This window comes from Castanea sativa, chromosome 3, assembly GCF_040712315.1.
Source record: "Castanea sativa cultivar Marrone di Chiusa Pesio chromosome 3, ASM4071231v1".
Taxonomy (NCBI): Eukaryota; Viridiplantae; Streptophyta; class Magnoliopsida; order Fagales; family Fagaceae; genus Castanea; species Castanea sativa.
In genome coordinates this window covers 57,559,486-57,579,623 of record NC_134015.1, presented here as the reverse complement: position 1 = coordinate 57,579,623, position 20,138 = coordinate 57,559,486, and the positions used below count along the sequence as shown (strand labels likewise).

At 33.0% G+C, this 20,138-nt stretch overlaps 1 protein-coding gene and 1 pseudogene across 1 annotated transcript; one reads left to right on the top strand and one right to left on the bottom strand.

Moving 5' to 3' along the window:
* Positions 1–4,132: 4,132 nt before the first annotated feature.
* Positions 4,133–9,140, top strand: LOC142629449 (putative disease resistance protein At5g66900). Its single transcript, XM_075803436.1, has 5 exons — positions 4,133–5,331; positions 6,118–6,515; positions 6,939–7,300; positions 7,800–8,005; positions 8,100–9,140. Exons 1-5 carry the CDS (start codon positions 4,374–4,376, stop codon positions 8,936–8,938), a joined length of 2,763 nt encoding a protein of 920 aa, XP_075659551.1. The 5' UTR covers positions 4,133–4,373; the 3' UTR covers positions 8,939–9,140.
* Positions 9,141–11,659: 2,519 nt separating this feature from the next.
* On the bottom strand, positions 11,660–18,454 carry LOC142626903 (senescence-associated carboxylesterase 101-like; annotated as a pseudogene).
* Positions 18,455–20,138: the final 1,684 nt, after the last annotated feature.

Here is a 20,138-nt window from a genome sequence, read left to right as displayed (position 1 = left end):
GAGTTTACTTGTATGGATATAAGGAATATGAGCTAAAGTGATCAGTAATTTCTGTGATATACATTTCGAGTGAAATTCCACACACACACACACACACAACCAAAAAAGAGAGAGACTTCCTAACAGATACAAAAGAAATTTCTTGGTTCATGTTGCTGTCATCTCTCAACCTACCTATTTTTCTCATATTGCTTTTGTACATAGAGTTTCTAATTTCGCATCAGGTTAGAATGTTCACCAATATCATTCATATCGACATCATCAGCCATCTCATCAGGAGATCTTCAATGGTTATTCCTCCATTTTCCACTATATGACAGTCGGCAAACAACATACTTGTTGGACTGCAATTAAATATGTAAATTAGAGATAATCAAGTCAGCAAAAAGTTGGATTGAAATCCCCTGGTATAGAGTACTGCATCATGGACATAGAGTTCTTAAAATCTTGAGCATTCATTAATAAACGAGTATAGGATTTAGAACCCTTGAAAATTATTAATGTGCTATAATTCCGAGAATTTCTTCCATGAGACATGGGTGTCAAAAAAAGGCTAAAGGAGGAAGAAGAAGCTGACACAGAACAAAATTAAAGAATGATAAGGTACTGGAAAATAATAACTCTAAAATTATTACATCATATATATGGAATATTTTCAGACTTCCACAAAACTATCACAATTCACAAATTAACAAAGTAAATTACAATCCACACCACCCTACCCACCCCCCTCCCCCAAAAAAAAAAAAAACTACAAATACACTTAACATAGTAGCAATTTCAATTTGTCCGTAAGCATTTAATTGTATCAATTTCGTCCTAAAACTATTAAAATGGGTGAACTTTAATTTTGTCAAATTTGTCATTATACATTCAATTGTGTCCATTTCATCAAAACTTTTCAAATTAGCTCAACTTTAATTGCGTTAATTTTGTCCATTACATTTTAAAATCAAGTCAACTTCTAAAGATAAAATGGACTTAATCTATCTTTATAAATAATATAAAGTTCATTGAAATACATGTAGTAAACAGTAAAAATGACTTAATCTTGCAAGTTTGGTAGGTAATATAAAATTCATTAAAATAAATGCAAGAACAGTAAAATTGACTTATTAATCTTGAAAATGGAGCCACAAAATTAACTTGATTAATAGCTGAACAACCTTGATTTTGAAAAATAAATAACGAAATAGATATGAAATTATACAAAATTGAAACCAAAATTATAGTTATTTCAATATTGACTTAATCCTTTTTTTTTAATAAGTAATACAACAAAATTCATTAAAATAAATTAGTCATTTCAAAATTTTCCATCATACATTTAATTGTATCAATTTCACACCTAAACTTTAGAATTAAGACAAATTTGCTATTGTGTCAATTTTGACTTAAATCTTTTTCTGATAAGTAATATAAAACTCATTATAAAAAAAAATTCAAGAACAGTAATGTTGATAGTTGAGCATAAAATTAACACAATTAATAGTTATTAAACGACATCGATTTCAAATTTATAAAAACAAAACAAAAAAAAAAAAAATTAGACACAATCTTTTCTTTATTCATTAATATCTTGATAACATGCATTAACCAAAATTAAGAATTTTAGGAATTGAAAACAAAGAAATATACTCACTTCTTGATTTGGAGGGTTCAAGTCTTTGTACTCAATCATATTCCATTTACCATTTCGTCCCGATGAGGACGAGGAAGAAGACGACTTCGACGACTTGTCATCGTTGTTTTCATAGGAAAACCTACTTTTCTCAACCCCTACTAGGCCCGGAGGAGTCTTCAACTGATGTTCCTTTTTCCACGTACCGGAACCTGAACCCACCCTTCTGTCAATGCGTCTGCCATTGTTGTAGGTCTTGAGCTTCGTGAAGAAATACAGTTGTTTAACAACGCGTGATTCATCCACGGCAGAAAACATGTCCCAGATTTCCCAAGGCTCTTTCTTGCCGTACAAGTCACACTCCTTGACAGCGTCGGAAGGGGTTGGTTTTCCGAGGTTCCTGTTGCGGAGGAAGTGAGTGACAAGCTCGTAGTCCGTGGGGTTGAACCTGAAACCTAATGGGAGTTCGTTCTCCATTATCATGTCCTCGTCGTCGTTGTTGTTGTTGTTGTTGTTGTTCTTCTTCTTCTTCTTCTTCTTGCTGGCCACTGCAGGCACAGTGATAGGCACCATTGATGAACGTGTTTGAGTCTCTCTCTGTGTCTCTCTATGATCTGATGATGAAGAAGAAAGAATCTCTCTCTGTGTCTCTTCTCTGTAAGCCATTGTTGGGTTTCTTTAGGGTTTGGGGGGAGGGGAGGGGGGATGTGAATAGTGTTTTGGAAGTTTTTGAGTTTTGAAGGTTTTATAGGTGGCGGCAGTTTTTGGGCTGGGCTGAGAGGGTTTGGGCTTATTATAGGCCTTTATTTACTCTTTCTTTTTCTTTTTGACTGAATTCACGTCTTTTTCTTTTGTTTTGTTTTGGATGGAGAATCAAATTCTAAGTTTTGTTTGATAAGTAGGTTTAAATAATAGTTTTTAGTTATTTTAGAAATATGTATGAGTGAAAAAGTGTGTAAAAATACATGTAATGTTGGATTTAGATCATACAGAGTTAAAGTGCTACCAAAGTAGTTCATTAAATCCTAATTTCTTTAATGATTTAATGGTAGATTATGTAGCATTTCATTAACAATCATCTTAATTGTTTTGTTTACAACATTATTTTATTATTTTAAGAATATTATTAATGAAATGCTGACATGGCAGAATCTAAACCATTAAATCATTAAAGAGTGGTTAGGATTTAATGAACTCTACTGGTAGAGTACCCTAAGAACTCTAGAGGATCTAAATCATGTAATGTTATTTAAAAACTGAAAATATGTGTTTAAAATTATGTACCAAACATCCCCTAAATTTTGTTTCATTTAAAGCATTGGCATTCGCATTGGACAAGGTAAATGGTATATGTTGAGGAACAAGCCAACATCTTGTCTTGTATCTTAAAAAAATTTAGAATTGTATTTGAGTACCTTCACAAATTTGTGATGGTACTGTAACACAACTGTAAAAGGAAATAATTTTTTTTTTTATTCATTCCTCTCTCCTCCCACTCTTTGTCTCACGTCTCAATCTCTGCCTCTTTCTCTCTCCCTGTCTCATTTCTGGCTATTATTTATGTTTTGAAATATATTATTTTATTGTGTAAATATATTATTTTAATATGTTGTATTGTAAAATAGAAATTGATAAATTGAGTGTATTATAAAATAGTATGGTATAATTAATAAAGTAACTTTTTGAGATGGTAAAATAGAATAGGATAGAATTTCCGAATGAGAATGCTTTTATGTTAGTAAAGACAACCCTTCCTTTACCAAAATTCTCCTCCTTTATAATGTTCTCAAAATATTAAGGGTCCGTTTAGTACATGTGTTTAAATAATAATTTTTAGTTTTTTTAGAAATACGTGTCACGTGTGAGTGAAAAAATGTGTGAAAATACATGTAATATTATTTAAAAACTGAAAACATGTATTTGAACATTTGTACCAGACAGGTCTTAAACAACTGTCCATTTGGGTACCCAAAAAAAAAAAAAAAACATCCATTTATTCGTATGACAAATAATCACAATAGTTTACCCCCCAAAATATATATATATATGAGTTGAGTTCAAGTTACACCTGGTGTAAGTCTAAGTAATGTTACACTATTCAATATTTCTTAATTGGATGTAAATTTTGACAAATTTACCGTTAGATTACATTATTTTCATATATTTTCTATGCTCGCAAAATTTCAAGGTGATTAAAGATTAATAACCATGTCATCAATCAACTGTTTAAATTAAAATTTTTGTAATTTAAAATAATATATAAAAAATGAGTTTATGAATTGAATGACAAATTACATTTGATTAATATAAAAATTGACATTAATCAAATTGACATGTATATTAAAAGGATATAAAAATAATTTAACAGTTGAATTTTTAAACTATAAATTTAATAATAAGTGAGTGGGTCTCCTTTTTATGTTGACCGTTAAGTACCGCGGTCTACGTCAAAAAGTGAGAACCTACCAATACTTATCTTTACTCGTTACTCGTACTGGACGGCTTGACTAAGAGTCACTCGTAAACAGAATGAAGCATAAATTCTTCTGCTTCTTCTTCTTTTTTCTCATATTGTTTTGCAACAAAGCTGAGAGAAGAACAAATTGAAGAGCTTTGAGATCAAAGCTAGCTTCTTGATCGTTCTCTCTGCACTTTCATTTGTTTGCCTGAAAATCTAATTCATCCAGGCAAAAATTGGTGTCCATTCCTTTACAGGGTTGTATTTCATTCTTAATTGAGGTTCCAAAAAGATATGGCAGATCTTGTTGCAGGGGGTGTTGTGGGGGCAGCTTTTGGAGAGGGATTTACTAATTTGCATGGTACAGTTAAGCATGTGGTAGGCCAAATCATCATGTTCAAATCGGAACTCAAACGCTTAGAATCCACGCTAGATGGCGTAGCAGCAACGGTCCGAGAAATAAAAGAACTAAGCCAAGCTCTGAATCTCCCAGAAGAGGAAACAAAGAGCTTGATCAAACAAATGGAGAAGGGCAAGGAGCTGGTTGACAAGTGCTCCAAAATCAAGCGTTGGAACTACTGTTTCAAAGCCTATTCTTATTCGAGCAAACTTTCCAAGTTAAACGAGGCTATTGAAAAGTTCTGTCAGGTGAATTTGATAGTGCAGAACACAAGGAATGGGTTGGAGACATTGAGCTTGGTGAGTCAGAACACAAGGGTTGGGTTGGAGACTTTGACGGGGGTGAATCAGAACACAAGGGTTGGGTTGGAGACTTTGGCCGAGGTGAATCACAACACGACGATTGGGTTGGAGACTTTGGCCCAGGTGAATCACAACACAAGGATTGGGTTGGAGGCCTTGGCTGAGTTAAATCAGAACACAACGATTGGGTTGGAGACTTTGGCGGATGTGAATAACAACACGAGGATTGGGTTGGAGACATTGGCTGAGGTGAATCACAACAAAAGGATTGGATGGAAGACATTGACGGAGGTGAATGAGAGCAAAAGGACTTTGGATCTTGTTTTGAAGCATGTGGAGAGTCAGAATTCGGACATGAAGAAGAAATATGGGAAATTTTCGTGTGCGGTTCCTGAACCCAAGGATCATATTGTTGGGTTTAATTTGCATTTGGAGGAGTTGAAGAGGGAGCTGTTGAAGGAAGAGGTGTCTGTGCTTATTGTGACTGCTCTTGGAGGTTGCGGGAAGACCACATTGGTCAAAATGCTTGGTTGGGATGAGGAAATTATAGGTACTTTTTCTCAAATGAAAATATGTCTAGTGAATACATTTTTTTTTTTCATTTTTGTTTTTCCAACTACTAACATGTCTTGATCGGATTGGTTGGTACTTTTATGTTACATAATAAAAGTGATCGAAACTAATGAACCCATTTTGAATTATTATGAAAATGCTGTGTTCATAACATTTTTCTTTAAAGAAACACGGGCAATACTTTCATTTTAGTTATATATAATGATAGTATTAGTATGTAGATACTTTATAGGAAAGGTAAATGGTTAGGTCATTTAAAAACAAAATAGATAGAGAACTTTATTGATGAATCTTTAAATGTACAATTGCTTGATTATTATATGTTTAACCATAATTGGAACAAATGGAAATACTTTATTCAAACAGAAGATTCCAATTTATGCAAGTGAATTGAACTACGTTTTGAAACAATATTTGGGCCATAAGGTAAGATATAGTAGGACATTGCTAATTGTATTCATTCTTTTGTTTTAGTCCTTTCTCAATAGTCATAGCGGTGCTTTTGGCATATTTCATCCTTTAGAATTACTGCCTTGAGAAGAGTAGTGATAAAGAAAAGAAAAGGATAAAAAAAAAAAAAAAAAAAATTTATATTCATTATTGGTGTAGTTTTCTAGAAAATTGCTTTTGCTCACTTCTTACCCTGTGTTGGGAATGGGAATTTTGTTTATTTCACTTCACCATTATGCATGTAGACGTATAATGTTATTAGACATGAGCTATGCCTTGGTGGCAGCTTTCTAACTACATTGTGTTTGGATAGGCAAATATATGGGCAATATATTTTTTGTCAACGTTTCAAAAACTCCCAACCTGAAGGTCATTGTACAAAACCTATTTAGTTATATTGCTGATAAGTACCCTGAGTTTCAAAGTGATGAAGATGCAATCAACCAGCTGGAGCAACTGCTGAAACAAATTGGTCAACCCGTATTGTTGATCTTGGATGATGTCTGGCCTGAATCAGAATCCCTTATTGATAAGTTCAATTTTCATATTCCAAATTACAAGATTGTGGTGACTTCAAGAAAAGCATTTTCAAGATTTAAGTTTACATTTAAATTAAATCCATTAGATCATGAAGATGCAATGAAACTTTTTTGTCACTCAGCATCAATGCAAGATGGGAGCTCTTACACACTAGAAGAAGATATGAAAAAGGTACTTTGTCAGTATATATTTAAAAGAAATATGGTTAATTTTGTTTGTACATTTGCCGTTTGGGTTAAGGTGTGCATATGACCAAAGATATACATTCTATTTTTGGGTTGATGGATCCATATACCATATATACTTGCCCAAATCATGTTTTCATACTTGCACATGTATTATATTTAGGCTTGTTTGTTTTGTTTCGGACAAACCAATTGTCCCCAAAACCCTTTTTTTTTTTTTTTTTGAGAAAGAATTGTCCCCAAAACTTGAGTGAAGACAAGGGAAAAGAAAGAAAAAAAGTCATACAAAAGGCATTTTCACATTTCCGAACAACAGTGGTTTAGAGTTTAGACAAAAAACAGTCTTGACCAATATTACCCTTGTAACCTATGGACAAGAACTAATTTTATTTGGTTCCTTGAATTGCAGATGGTAAGATACTGTGGGGGGTTGCCGGTAGCCCTTGAAGTGGTTGGTGGTTCACTCTGTGGGCAGCCTGTAGAGGTTTGGCAAAGTAAAGTAACGGGATGGTCTGAGGGTCATTCTATTTTTGATTCTGATAATGAGGTGCTTGCTTGTCTCCAAAAATGTCTTGACTTTTCTGCTGACAAGATCATCCTCAAAGAGTATTTCATGGACCTAGGTTCATTTCCTGAAGACCAAAGAATCCCTGCTACTGCCCTCATTGATATTTGGACAGAATTACATGAATCGAGCAAAAATGATGTCCATGCTATTGCTAATTTGCATGAACTCAACAATCGGAATTTGGCTAGTCTTGTAATGAAAAGGTTTGTTCAAACTTCTGATTTCTAAAGTGTGATTTTCTTGTAGGATAAGTTCTTCATTTGATCATTTCTAGTTGCTAGTTGTGATGTGATATCACTATACATGACCTATGGCCCAAAATATTGCATTATGTCTTCTAGCTTGATCAACTTCTGGCCAGCCACAATTGATAATATATATATATATACACACGAAGGATGCTAAAGGTGATTACTTAAGAGAGAAAAAAGGAATTCTATATCAAACGATAAACAATAAGGGGTCCAATTACTCTGCTTAATAAAAGAGGGGAATTTCAACTTTTAGTAGTCTATACCTTTTTGCTGCTTATCTTATAACCGTTTGATTTTAATTGGTACAGATAGAAACTGATTGTCTCAATCCATGTCTTTGTTATCGAATCCACAACTATGTTCAATTGCCATAGAATATATATTTTTCTTATGTGAGGACTGAAGAATTTGAATCTCTTATAAGCTTATACTTTTGGTCATTCACCAGGAAAGATGCAGAAGAGGTCAGTTACTATTACAATGAAGAATTGGTCACCCAACATGATCTTCTTAGGGAGCTAGCTATCCAATTGAGCAGCCAAAAGCCATTAATAGAAAGGACAAGATTGATTGTGGACATCAAGGAAAACAATCTACCAGACTGGTGGATGAAACCACAACTTATCAATGCACGCTTATTATCTATCTCTACTGGTTGGTACATTTTTCTCTCTAACAAAGGCGCACACACAATGTAACCTACTAATGAGTATCTTGTCACACCATATGGAATATTTTTTTTGTGCAGATGAGCTGTTTTCGTCAAGTTGGTGCAACATTCAAGCACCTGAAATTGAGGCTTTAATTCTGAATCTTCGAACAAGGAAGTACACCTTACCTGAGTTTGTGAAGATTATGGTTAAACTCAAGGTTATAATTGTCACTAATTATGGTTTCCTTCCTGCTGAATTAAGTAATTTTCAGCTACTCAGTTCTCTCCCCAATCTAAAGAGAATTAGATTAGAGAAGGTTTCAATTTCTTCCCTTTGCAATACCCTTGTACAATTGAGGAGTTTGAAGAAAATATCTTTGTTTATGTGTAATATTGGTCAAACTTTTGGGAATTCTACTATACAAGTTTCAGATTCATTTCCAAATCTAATGGAGATAAACATTGACTACTGCAATGATTTAGTGGAATTGCCTACACGGTTGTGTGAGTTTCTCCACCTAAAAAAACTCAACATCACCAATTGTCATAAGTTGTCTGAATTGCCTGAAGAAATTGGAAAGTTGGTGAATTTAGAAGAGCTAAGGCTTAGGTCTTGTACCAAATTGTCAGAGTTGCCAGAGTCAATCAGAAGCCTCCATAAGTTACGCATTCTTGACATATCTAACTGCATAAGTATTATCAAGTTTCCAAAACACATCGGTGAATTGCATAAATTAAAAGAGTTACACATGAAAGATTGCCTGAGATTGCGTAAGCAATTGCCATCATCAATTACTGAGCTTAAAGAGTTGAGGCTTGTGGTTTGTGATGAAGAGAGGGCCACGTTATGGGAGCCTTTTGAGGAATTCTTCTCCAATTTAAAGGTAATGGTGGCTAAGAAAGATGTCAACTTGAATTGGCTTACCAAATCATGATTCTAAGACCTATATCTTCTTGAAAAATTTTGTAAATTTTATCATTTTAGATTGTTCTCTTCCATTCTCTATTTCTGTTTTCTTTTTTTCTTCAGTATTGATTATGAAACAAGTAGCTTAGTAGACCAGAACAAGAATTTATTTTTAAGAGTTGCAGTTTTACTTACATATGATAATGTACCCTTTAAAAGTATTGAGAAAATTTAGGGCCGAGGGTTGTGAATGTGATTGTTTTCGTTGTGCGTGGTGTAATGGAAAAAGAACTTGTAAACAATGTGACATCGATTTTTTTTTTTTTATATTAAAAAAAAAAAAACCTCCTTGCTGGTTTTGTAAAGAGCAAGATGAAAGAGTGTTTTTTTTAATTAATAGTTTAATACATTAAAATAAATATTCTTATTGAGCGAATTGTTTGTTAATATGGCTAATGTTGATATATGATATTGAGCTTTTCAAAAAATAAATTATACAATATATTCGAAAGATTTTACCTAATTAAACTAGTTTAGACTAAGGGAGGCAAAATTGGACACGATTCGCTAACCTGATATGACACGACACGAAATTAGTAGGCTATGGGTTGAGGCTTAATGAGTTCGTGTCATATTCGGGTTGACATGACTGACCTGTTTAATAAACGAGTTGGATTAGTATCCATCACAAGAAACCCATTTGACTTGTTTAACTCGTTTAATTAAATGACATTTTATCAATATACCCTTCAAACCCTAGGCAAATAAACTTATTAGTTGTTGTGATTTATTTTCTTTGACATATTATAATTGATTATTTGTGATATTGAGATATGCTTTAGTTTTGAATGATTATTTATGATGCAGTTACTCGTTAGTTCTGAATTTTATATTAAAAATATTTATTTCTTTGATTTTTCATAATTCATATCAATTTGGTTAGTACTAAAATTAGTTTTTTTTTTTTTTTCATTTTGATAAAATCTAATAAACAGGTCGAAATGACTAATCCATTTAATAAATGGGTTGTATTAGGGTTGAAGAATTTTGACCCGTTTAATAAACATGTCGGGTTAGGGTTGATCTATTGTTTGCTCACTCCCAAGTGCAGGAGATCGTAGCAATATAATTCTCGAAGTACCGAGGTCGAACCACAAGGAGCAGGGTAAATTCAAAGGCAATATAATTAAATAACAATTTGGGTGAAGAAGAAAAATAATTTTTGCTTGGTGACTGTTAACAAGAATAATAATAAAAACTTATGTAAATCAATAAAGTAAATACTAGGGCATCGGAGTGTTTCCCTATATCGATATGAGATTCTTTGTGATCTAAGAAAATATCTATTTCATAATTGATTGTTCTTATACAATTAAAAACTTATGATTCGGTTGAACTGAGACAATTTAGGAATACATGATAACCTCGATTAATAATGCGGCTAGAAAAGTTTTTTAGAAAAACTCATTCACTTTAAAATCTTATTTCTATTTGAAATTATTAGAAATTCATCTAAACAATAAGAAAAACATGATTGAACTTATTGAAAGCATGGAAGAACTAATACATCAAAAGAAATCTAATTGAACAATCAAATATGTCGTTGATAAAACCCTAGAAAGAATCACATTGAATATTCATACCGTATAGAAGAAACATAACCCCTAGCCCTAGCAAGAGTTTAGGCTGCCATTAGAGAAAGGAAAATACAAGTTTTTCTTTGCCCAAAATTCGTTCTCACGGCCTTCCCTCCAAACCCTAATGTAAAAGTGTTAAAAGAAAATAAAACTTTTACTATTTTAATTTCTATCCAGGTTTACAGCGGTAACTTGTGAGTTAATTTCGGCCTTCAAAAATTGATAATTTTGAAAAACTCAAAACTGAAAAGTTGTAGATAATTAAGTCACGGTTCCAACCCATTTGGCCTTGTGTCAATTGGATTTTTGATGAGAGAGATACGCCCAAAATACTGATCGGTACTCAAATCATATTTTTTCTTTTCAGATTCTGCCTCTTTGGTTTCTTTCCTTATTTGAAGCTTCCAATCAGAGTAGACGATCCAAGCACTCCAGCTGCACCTCCTTAGAAATTTAAGCATGGTCCTTTAGCTCCACTTTAATTCTAGTTTAGCCTCCATTCTCTCACAAATTCCTGTAAACTCATCTTTCTTACATGATTTCCTGAAAGTAGAAAATTACACACAATGAATGACATCTTATTCAAGAAATTATGTAAAGATAAATAATAAGGACTAATGCAAATCATGGCTTAATTACACAAATTAAGCATATAAATAAGGAGATAACGCCCACATAAATATATAACAAGTATACATTTTAAGGCATTATCATCTATATAATCGAATACTTATGAGTTGACACGACACAAACCTAACACACGAACACGAATCACCACCCCTAGTTTAGACCCCTAGTTTAGACCCCAAATTTACCGAATTACAAACACGAGAAAAGCCTCACACAACTTGTAACTTTAAGTTTGTGAATCCCTTTTAGTTGCAAAAGATTGTGGGGGTGAAATTAAGACTCTAGGGTTTAGCAAATCATGAATGGTCTTGTTGAGGAGAATTATGCTCATCCAAAATGTGCTCGCATACATCCAAGTATCCAACCCAAAAATGGAAAAAGCAAGGCATGAAAATTTTATAAAAATAATAAAAAAGTTGAAAAGATGTTTTTCTTTAATTTACAATCTATTGGGGAATGGCTTCAAAATACCATAAATGTTTGAAGGGAAGTGCACACATAAATATTGAAATATGTGATCAAAATCATATAAACCTCTAGGGAATCACCAAGCGGCCCTTAGTGTACTTGTCGTAATTCTCTTCATTATTCATTAAGCCAGTGAGATGTGAACGATAAAAAGTTCCCTTAATCTCTCTATACTCTCTCCACCATGTCATGAAGCTGCTCCCAGGTAAGAAAAATCTCAGAAGATACTGCATAATTTTTCATCTAACCGTATACATAGTTTTCAAACTCAATCAATTTGTTTCTTTCTTTCTCCATATCATTTGATTCTCTGCTACTCAGCAATTTGCATGAAATGCGAGCCTCCTCAACATGTGCCTGTATGCACAATTTTCGTAATAGAAGAATCACACGATCACGAAACAGTGTAACAAATAATCAACTTGTATTTGATTTGTATATATGTGAGTACAATCCTCTGTATGAATCTTTACAATGAAAGAGTACAATAAACTCCTCTGATTCGATCTCCAAGAAACTTTACGATCTGAAGGGCTGTGAGGCTTGATCTTGAATCATGCTTTGATGTCTCCAAGTTGAATGAATATTTGAACGTGCTTGATTTGATTTAGCTTAATCTTGAACTCGATTGAAGGAGAATCCCTACTTTGATTTGAAGAAGTAGGAATCAACCTTGATGAACAATAGAATGCTTGTAGACTTAGAGATGACTCTCTATTTTGACAGAGTGTTAGCAGGGTTTTCTCTCTAAGTGTCTTCCTTTTTCTCATATGAGAAGCCTCTATTTATAAACAACTCAATAGTATTTAATTTGGAATTTTCTCTCAGCATTTATTGAGAGTTGAATTATAAATTTAATTTGGTTTTCATTTAATAAAAACTTTCTATATAGGTCTTTTCTTCTGACATTGCCATATGGCTTTCTTCATTTGACGTCGCCATGTGACTTGATTTCATTTGTTGATCGTCCACATCATCAATTGGAGATTAATCTGACCACAAATATTTTACTATGAACAATCGGACATTTGTGAATACGTCACAAACTTTTTGATGTTTACAGTGCCCAAAAGCAAGAATCCTCTGTCAGACTTGACGCCACATTCTGTTTCTTCAATTCATTTGGACCACTTGAAGGTTTCTCCGTTTCTTTCAGCAATTGCTCCAATATTATGTAACGTTTGACCTTCCTTGATTTATGTAGTCTTGTTTGCCTGCCTTGTAGTAATCAGCTATGTCCAGTGGTTCAATCATCCTTCGGTAATTTGTTCCCCCGAAGAGGGAACGGGTACGAAGGGAGGCACCTACTGTCTGAGGCCTTTTCTCTGCTTGATCAACCATTTCTTCCCAATAACACTCTCTTGTCTTTAGACACCTTCTTATACTGTTCTAGATAGGCCATATACACTTTAATGTCATTCAACCCCCTGGTGGGATCAAAAGCCTGCTGGTTTAAAATTGCCATCATTTTTGCCCGTTTTTCTATCTTTGTAATGATAATGTTGATGTCAATGCTCTGCTGTTGCTGCAATATATAACTTGTAAAAATGAGTTGGGCTAGTAGGGGAGTTTTGAGACATCACAAGGACAAAGACGAAGACTTCAAATTGTAGTAATGTTTATCCATGTAAGAAACAGTAAAGGCTTTGATTAGTTATTAATACTTAATCCGTAAGTATTTCATTCATTACATTATTCTATTTAGTGTATTGCCTAGGTGTAACATTATCTGTACCATACAATGACATAGCTCAAATAAGCATTCTAATTATATACGATCCAAAAAGAGTTGTAACTGAGTTACCTGTGATTGCACCAGTCCGATTGCTGCTAGTTGTGTAATAATGCCTGCGCGTAATGGTGTTGTAGTCCAATCAATTAAGGATTCATGATCTGTAGTATCCTTGCAAATTACCTTACGGTTGAGATCCTTCACAAATGTTCCATAGGACTCAAAAACTTTATTAGGATTTTCATTTTCAGGAGTTCCTGAATTGGTTGCTGTCAAAAACTCCAAAATGGTTTGATGGTCCTCAAAACAAGAACAACCCAGCTTTGAACAGAAGAGAAATGTGCCAAAAGGCTGGTAACCATAAATTAAGACTCAGGGAACTAGGTCCTGGTCGGAAACTACATGCAAAAAGCAAGAGTTCCATGCTGCATATTTAGATATGGCTTCTTGCAGATTCTCATCACCAATAAGGGGTGAACCAAAAGTGATGCAAAGTGGGCCTTTGGTTTTTGAAAAATTGAATTTTTCTAGCAGTGATAAGGTGAACAGAGTAGCAACAGATTCTCCCAAAGAGTTTCCAGTGATCATTAATGGTTTGGAATTGTCAATCTGCATTATAATATGAATATTACAGTGTTAATAACTAGTCTTGTCACATTTTCAAAGTTCAATAAAAATTACATAACATATTGTTCACGTTGTTAAATGTTATTATGCATGCCATGGTAACTATGAATGTTAGTCACCAACTCCATGTGATTCAAAGGAAATATAGACATACAATTATGTCAAAACTAATAAATATGACTTCTTAATGTATTTGAAGTATATAGCTTCAGCTCAGTGATACATTATCTAAACCTAATATTACTACCAAATTAAATTTGCATAAATTAATATTAAAATCTTCATACAAATAAGAAATGCAACTTTTGAAATTAATCTTACAATAGCAAGTGGGGAGCTGCTTGGAATGGTAGACAATTGTAGTAAAGATTTTACTCTTTTGAACCATATTGCACGAAAACTTACAATCTGACTAACATGGGAAAATAAGCTTGGAGATATACGTCTTTTACCTTATTTGATTTGTTCCATTTGACGTAATCTTACAAATGCTCCAACTAAACTATATTTTGGATATGATTCTCACAAAAACAAAAACCCCACCCTAATTTGATTTACAATGTCAACTTGATTTACTATAGAATCTATTAGATTAAAGACAGCATAATACAATATAAAAAGAGATAAAATGTAAATATAAATTAAATTATAATGTCAAAAGTCATGAGAGTGCAAAGTCAAAGAATATACTATTCAATAATAATTAACCATTCTTAACTGTTGACACCAAGAATGGAGAGGTGAATTGATTTACAATGTCAACAGCCATGAGTATTGGGTCCGTTTGGATACTGTTTATTTTACTGAAAACTGAAACTGAAAACAATAAAAAAAATAATTTCCGGTTATTGTTCATAAATAAAAATACTTTTCATTTGCCTATTTGCACTGTTCATGAGACCATGAACAGTGCAAGAGGCGCTGGTCCAAAAAAAAAACGCTAAAAGGCAAAAACGCAGATGTTGGAAGTGCAAAACACACTTCCCAAACGAACACTGAGTCAAGAATGAGACCATTGACATGGAAGAGAGAGAGTCAGAGAGAGAGAGAGAGGGAGAGAGATATGAAAGAAACCCATTAGACAATGAACAAATCAAAGTAAGACTACAGACCAAGTCAATCAAAATGAACAAAACTTACAATTTCAACGAACCTAATTAAGCACAAATATCATAATTTAATATAAAAAAACACAATTATAAAAATAAAAAATAAAAATCTTGAAATTGAGAATGCTAGAAGTAGAAAGCTTATGACATTGGAATTCTCTCTAGAATAGATATGTAAATGATTATACTCTATCTTGTTGACCTTTAAAAATTAAACTTTTAAAAAAGACATCATTAATTTAGGAGGATTGATAAAAGGCATAAGTTCCTAAAATTATCCTTTTTAATTTAAAAACATATAGTACAAAACAAAATGACAAAAATCAGTATGCTATTCTATCAAAAAAAAAAAAATCGGTATGTTGGAACAGACTATAAATTATAAGATAGTGGACACTTTCAAAAAAAAAAATTATAAGATAGTGGACAGTTAAAATTTAAGTAGGAAAATAGTTTTTTTTTTTTTTATAGAGATAATTACAATATGCTGCTAATCTCGTAGCTTGAACCCTTTCCCCTTAAACTCTCATAACTCAAATCTTGCTCTTTCTAAACTTCCAAGTACTCTGTGCATGGCAATGTGTCAATTCAACTACAAGGTCTTTAACAATAAGAGAAATAGTTTTAAATATTGTATCATGATATTTCATAATATCTTGGAATGGATAATGAAAAATGATATCAATATATATCTTAAAATTGCGCCAAGAAATACGAACAAAAAAAAAATTCAAATGCAAAAAGACCCCATTGGTTAGGTTTAGGCTGAGCTATCAATTTTGTATTATTTTGATTTTTAACCGAAAGTTTGAAAATTTCCCAAATTAACCCCTCTACCTGATTTTTGTTAACTATAATTAATAGGGTAAATTGCAAATTACACCCTTGAAGTTTAAAGTTGATTGGATTTTACACTCTAAAGTTTCAAAATTTTGATTTTACACCCTGAAGTTTGGTTCTGTTAGCAAGTCACCCCCACAGTTAGTTGTTGGTGTTAAGTGACACATCATCATGTTGATGTGTTTTATTTTTGCCAAATCAAACTCAAACTACGTCGTTTCAATGATGACCAAGTGAATAGATGGCACAATCAAAACTACATCATTTCAGACCTAAACTTAAAACACAAACTGTAGCTTAAACGATAGGCCAAACTCTAAAATTATAAACAAAAACCACAAAGAAAGCAAACCTCATACCTCCCTAACCCAAACCCCACAAACCCAAGCCTCTCTAACCCAAACCCATCAGCTCGTCTCGTGAACCTTAGTTGGCGGTGAAGGCTCCAGGCTCACCTCAGACCACCATATGTTTAATTTGTGCCCACAAAGGGGCTATTCCTTCAAATCAAAATTCACGAACTATGAATGGAGTTGATATGTGACTATGTTCATTGAATTTATGAAAATGCTTAAAAAAAATTGGGAATCTGGAGATCTCTGTGCTATACTTGACCAGTAGTGACAAAAGAAGGAATGCTATTATGCTTGCACACACAGCCTTGCTTCGTAGTTCACACTCGCCGATTACAACAACGAGCCCTTTTTTTATAGCCCGGTTTTAATATAAGTTTCAACAAAAGCCAAACCCAACTCTCATTTCATTTTCGCATGGAATTAAAAGCAAGTGGATCAAGGTTTTCAGTCATAGACTCATAATACCAAGTAAATATACCCTAGATTCTCAAAAAAAAAAAAAAAAAAAAAAAAGAAGAAGTACATATACCCTAGAATCCCATTTTTGGATGATATAGTTTCATCACTGTATAGAAGCTAACCAGCAAAGGTGGAGGTCATTTCTGTTTGCGGCCTAGTGATTTCATGAATGAAGATCTTGCAAGCACAACCTTGTTTGTGGCCTACAACCTGGCCTGCCTTCAGCTATAGTTTGTGTTTTAACTTTTAAGTTTAGGCATGAAATGACATAGTTTTGATTGTGCCAACTATTCACTTAGTTATCAATGAAATGACATAATTTTGAAGTTGATTTGGTAAAGATAAAACACATCAGCATAATGATGTGTCATTTAACACCAAAAACTAATTGTGGGGGTGAATTGCTAACGGAACCAAATTTTAGGGTGTAAAATCAAGAATCTGGAACTTTGGGGTGTAAAATTCAATCAACCCCAAACTTCAGGGATAATTTGTAATTTACCCTAATTAATAAAAAATGGTTATATAGTGTGCACATGACCACTTAACACATCAATACCACAAATTGGTCCCTCCCCCCCCCCCCCCCCAACTTAATATATTGGGTTACAGATCAATATATTGGAAAAATACAAAAATCTATAAGAAAAATCGGAGTATTAAATAAATAATTAATAATCAAATATCAATCAATCCTCACGAAATAAAAATATAAATAGTGGTTGACATCTCAAATATTCACGAGATATTATTTTTGTCATACCGATTATCACTTATCCAACACTATATCAAGGATATTTTTTAAAATTTAAATGTTGATAATAATTATTAACTAATAACAATAATATTTGCAGATAATAATAACAATAATAATAATAATTATTATTATTATTATTATTATTATTATTATTATAGTACTTGACAAATGAGTACTACCACCAACCAACAACTCTGTTTCTAAAACAAATGAATAAAAAAAAGTAGCTTGTCATAATTATGACCTACGGTTGAATTAGAGACTTAACTGCTTGATCTTTTGCCAAGTTTACAAGTGCTATGACCAAAACTAAAAATTAATAATAATAAATAAATAAAAAAGATTTTTCAGAGTAAAGAGAGGTATCTCAAATTTCGGGAGCACACCAAAAATGGATTTAAAAAGCTGAAATGCTGTTTCGTTAATGGAGAAACTTGGGTCATCTTTGGGTTTTTTTTTTTGATTATCTGGGTCTTTGGGTCTGGGGCACAGGAAATCAAAGAAAGGAAAAGACCGCTTCAAAGTTGAAGATGAAACTAATAAATTTCCTCCACCACCCTGAACAGAGTCTTTGCTACTAGAGGGCCAGGTGAAAAACGCTATAATGGTATAGTTTGGTAGCTCATAAACTTTGAATCTCACGAAGGAAGATGGTCCTTCATTCTGACTGATTTCTGTGTATAGACTCCAAATTGCAGCCCATGCATCGTGCAAGATATCAAGGGTCACCATGGAATTTGCCAACTCTAAACCACTGCTATACCTGCCATCATGAATCATAGGAAAAATTAGCTAACAAATAATGATGCATCGAATTTCCTGGTCAAGAAACAAAGTTGGAAAGGAAGAGGGAAAGAGCAAAGGAAAACAAAGACAAAAGCAAATAAGGAAAGAAGAAATGATTTGCGTTACAATTGAGTTTTGCTCATCCTCTCGATCTATTGCTTTGTTAGATCTGCTATAGGAAATTAAAAGATCAGCCACAGGACTAGTTGTGCAACACTCTTTGCTAGTTGTAACAATGATGAGAATCAAAGCCTATGTTAATCCATGGTCTCAGGATAGAAACTTCGTAGGAAAGAACTAAAAAGCATCACAAGACTACAAGTCAATGTCTATATTCTACCTGTCGAATATCTACTTATATATTCCTCATCATTCTCCAACTTGCTCTGGCCCATTACCCTTTATTTCTTTCGGCTTTTAAAACACCAAACCATATTTTTTTTTAAAAATTTTTAGGGAAATGTAAGGATTAAAAGACCATACTTTTTTTTTTAGTACATTTTTGGTGACTTGAGTTGAGTTTGTAGTTAACTCAGATTTTGGTAGGTTACAGTGATGGTAAACCATAATTTATATCATTTTAGCAAGTTGATGAATAATAAGGGTCCGTTTGGATATTGTTTATTTTGTTAAAAACTGAAAAAAATAAAAAAAAATAATAAAAAAGTTACTGTTTACATGCCTAAATGCACTGTTCATGGACAATAAACAGTGCAAGAGATGCTCAGCTGAAAAAAAAAAAAAAAAAAACCCAAAAACGCAAAAAATGCAAAACCCAAACGCATACTAAGTCTAATATCAATCACACATGAGCTGGTTATTAGTTAATACCAACACTTATCTATCAATTACATCTTATTATTTGCTATTTATTTAAGCAAATCGTTAAAAAAAAAAAAAGTTATGTTAATGGACCTATTCTTTTCTGTATTATAGTTTTTTTTTTTTTTTTAATGTGATTCACATGGCCACCCCTTGTTGAATACAAATTCTAGTTTAATGAAATAAGAAAAATTGAAGAGGGGTTATCATTGTTTTCCAATTTTTATAGTAAAGAAAAGAAGTAGGGGAAGGATGTACCTAGATTTAAGAGAGCCCATAATCTTTCATTCTCTCATTAATGGAACTTAATTGGTATGAAAAAATAGAGAGAAAATAGTATAAATAAGTAATTTTGACATTTTTACTCCAACATCTTTTCTTTTTTTAATAATCGGTCACTCCCCCAATTTATTAAGAACAAATTAATTTAGACAATGATGTATTAAGAATTTAACACCACACACGAATTTTTTTTTTCCTTTTACTTTTTTCCCCCTCTCTTAAGTCTTAACCAAAAACTTCAAATTGAAAAAAAAAAAATCTATATTTCTCTCTTTTTCACATCTTCCTTGAACCCTACCTCTGCCTTGCCCAGTACAAGAGTCAAGTAGCTCTCAATCTTAGAAATTTAGAACTTGTGAACTAGAAAGTTCTTAAAGTAGTGACTTATATATATATAGGAAAGTGGTAACCTTGATTGTGTAGAAAAGCAGAAAACGCCGGGAGAGGCGGTGATTGTGTAGAAAAGCAGGGACTTGATGAAAATGAAATAACAAGTGATTTTCTTCTGTCTTTTTCCTTTTATGTGGCATGAAACCCACTTCAGATGTCCGATTCTTTTTATTAGAAAAGCAAAATTTATGGCAATTTCGTCACTTTCACCCGCCACTTGCACCTTACACATAATTTCCACCATATTTCTCCCGAGATAGTGATAGTGTGATACCTAGGAAGGGCAACAAGCGGGTATCCTATTCCTCGCCCCTGCCCCACTTTTGCTTTGGG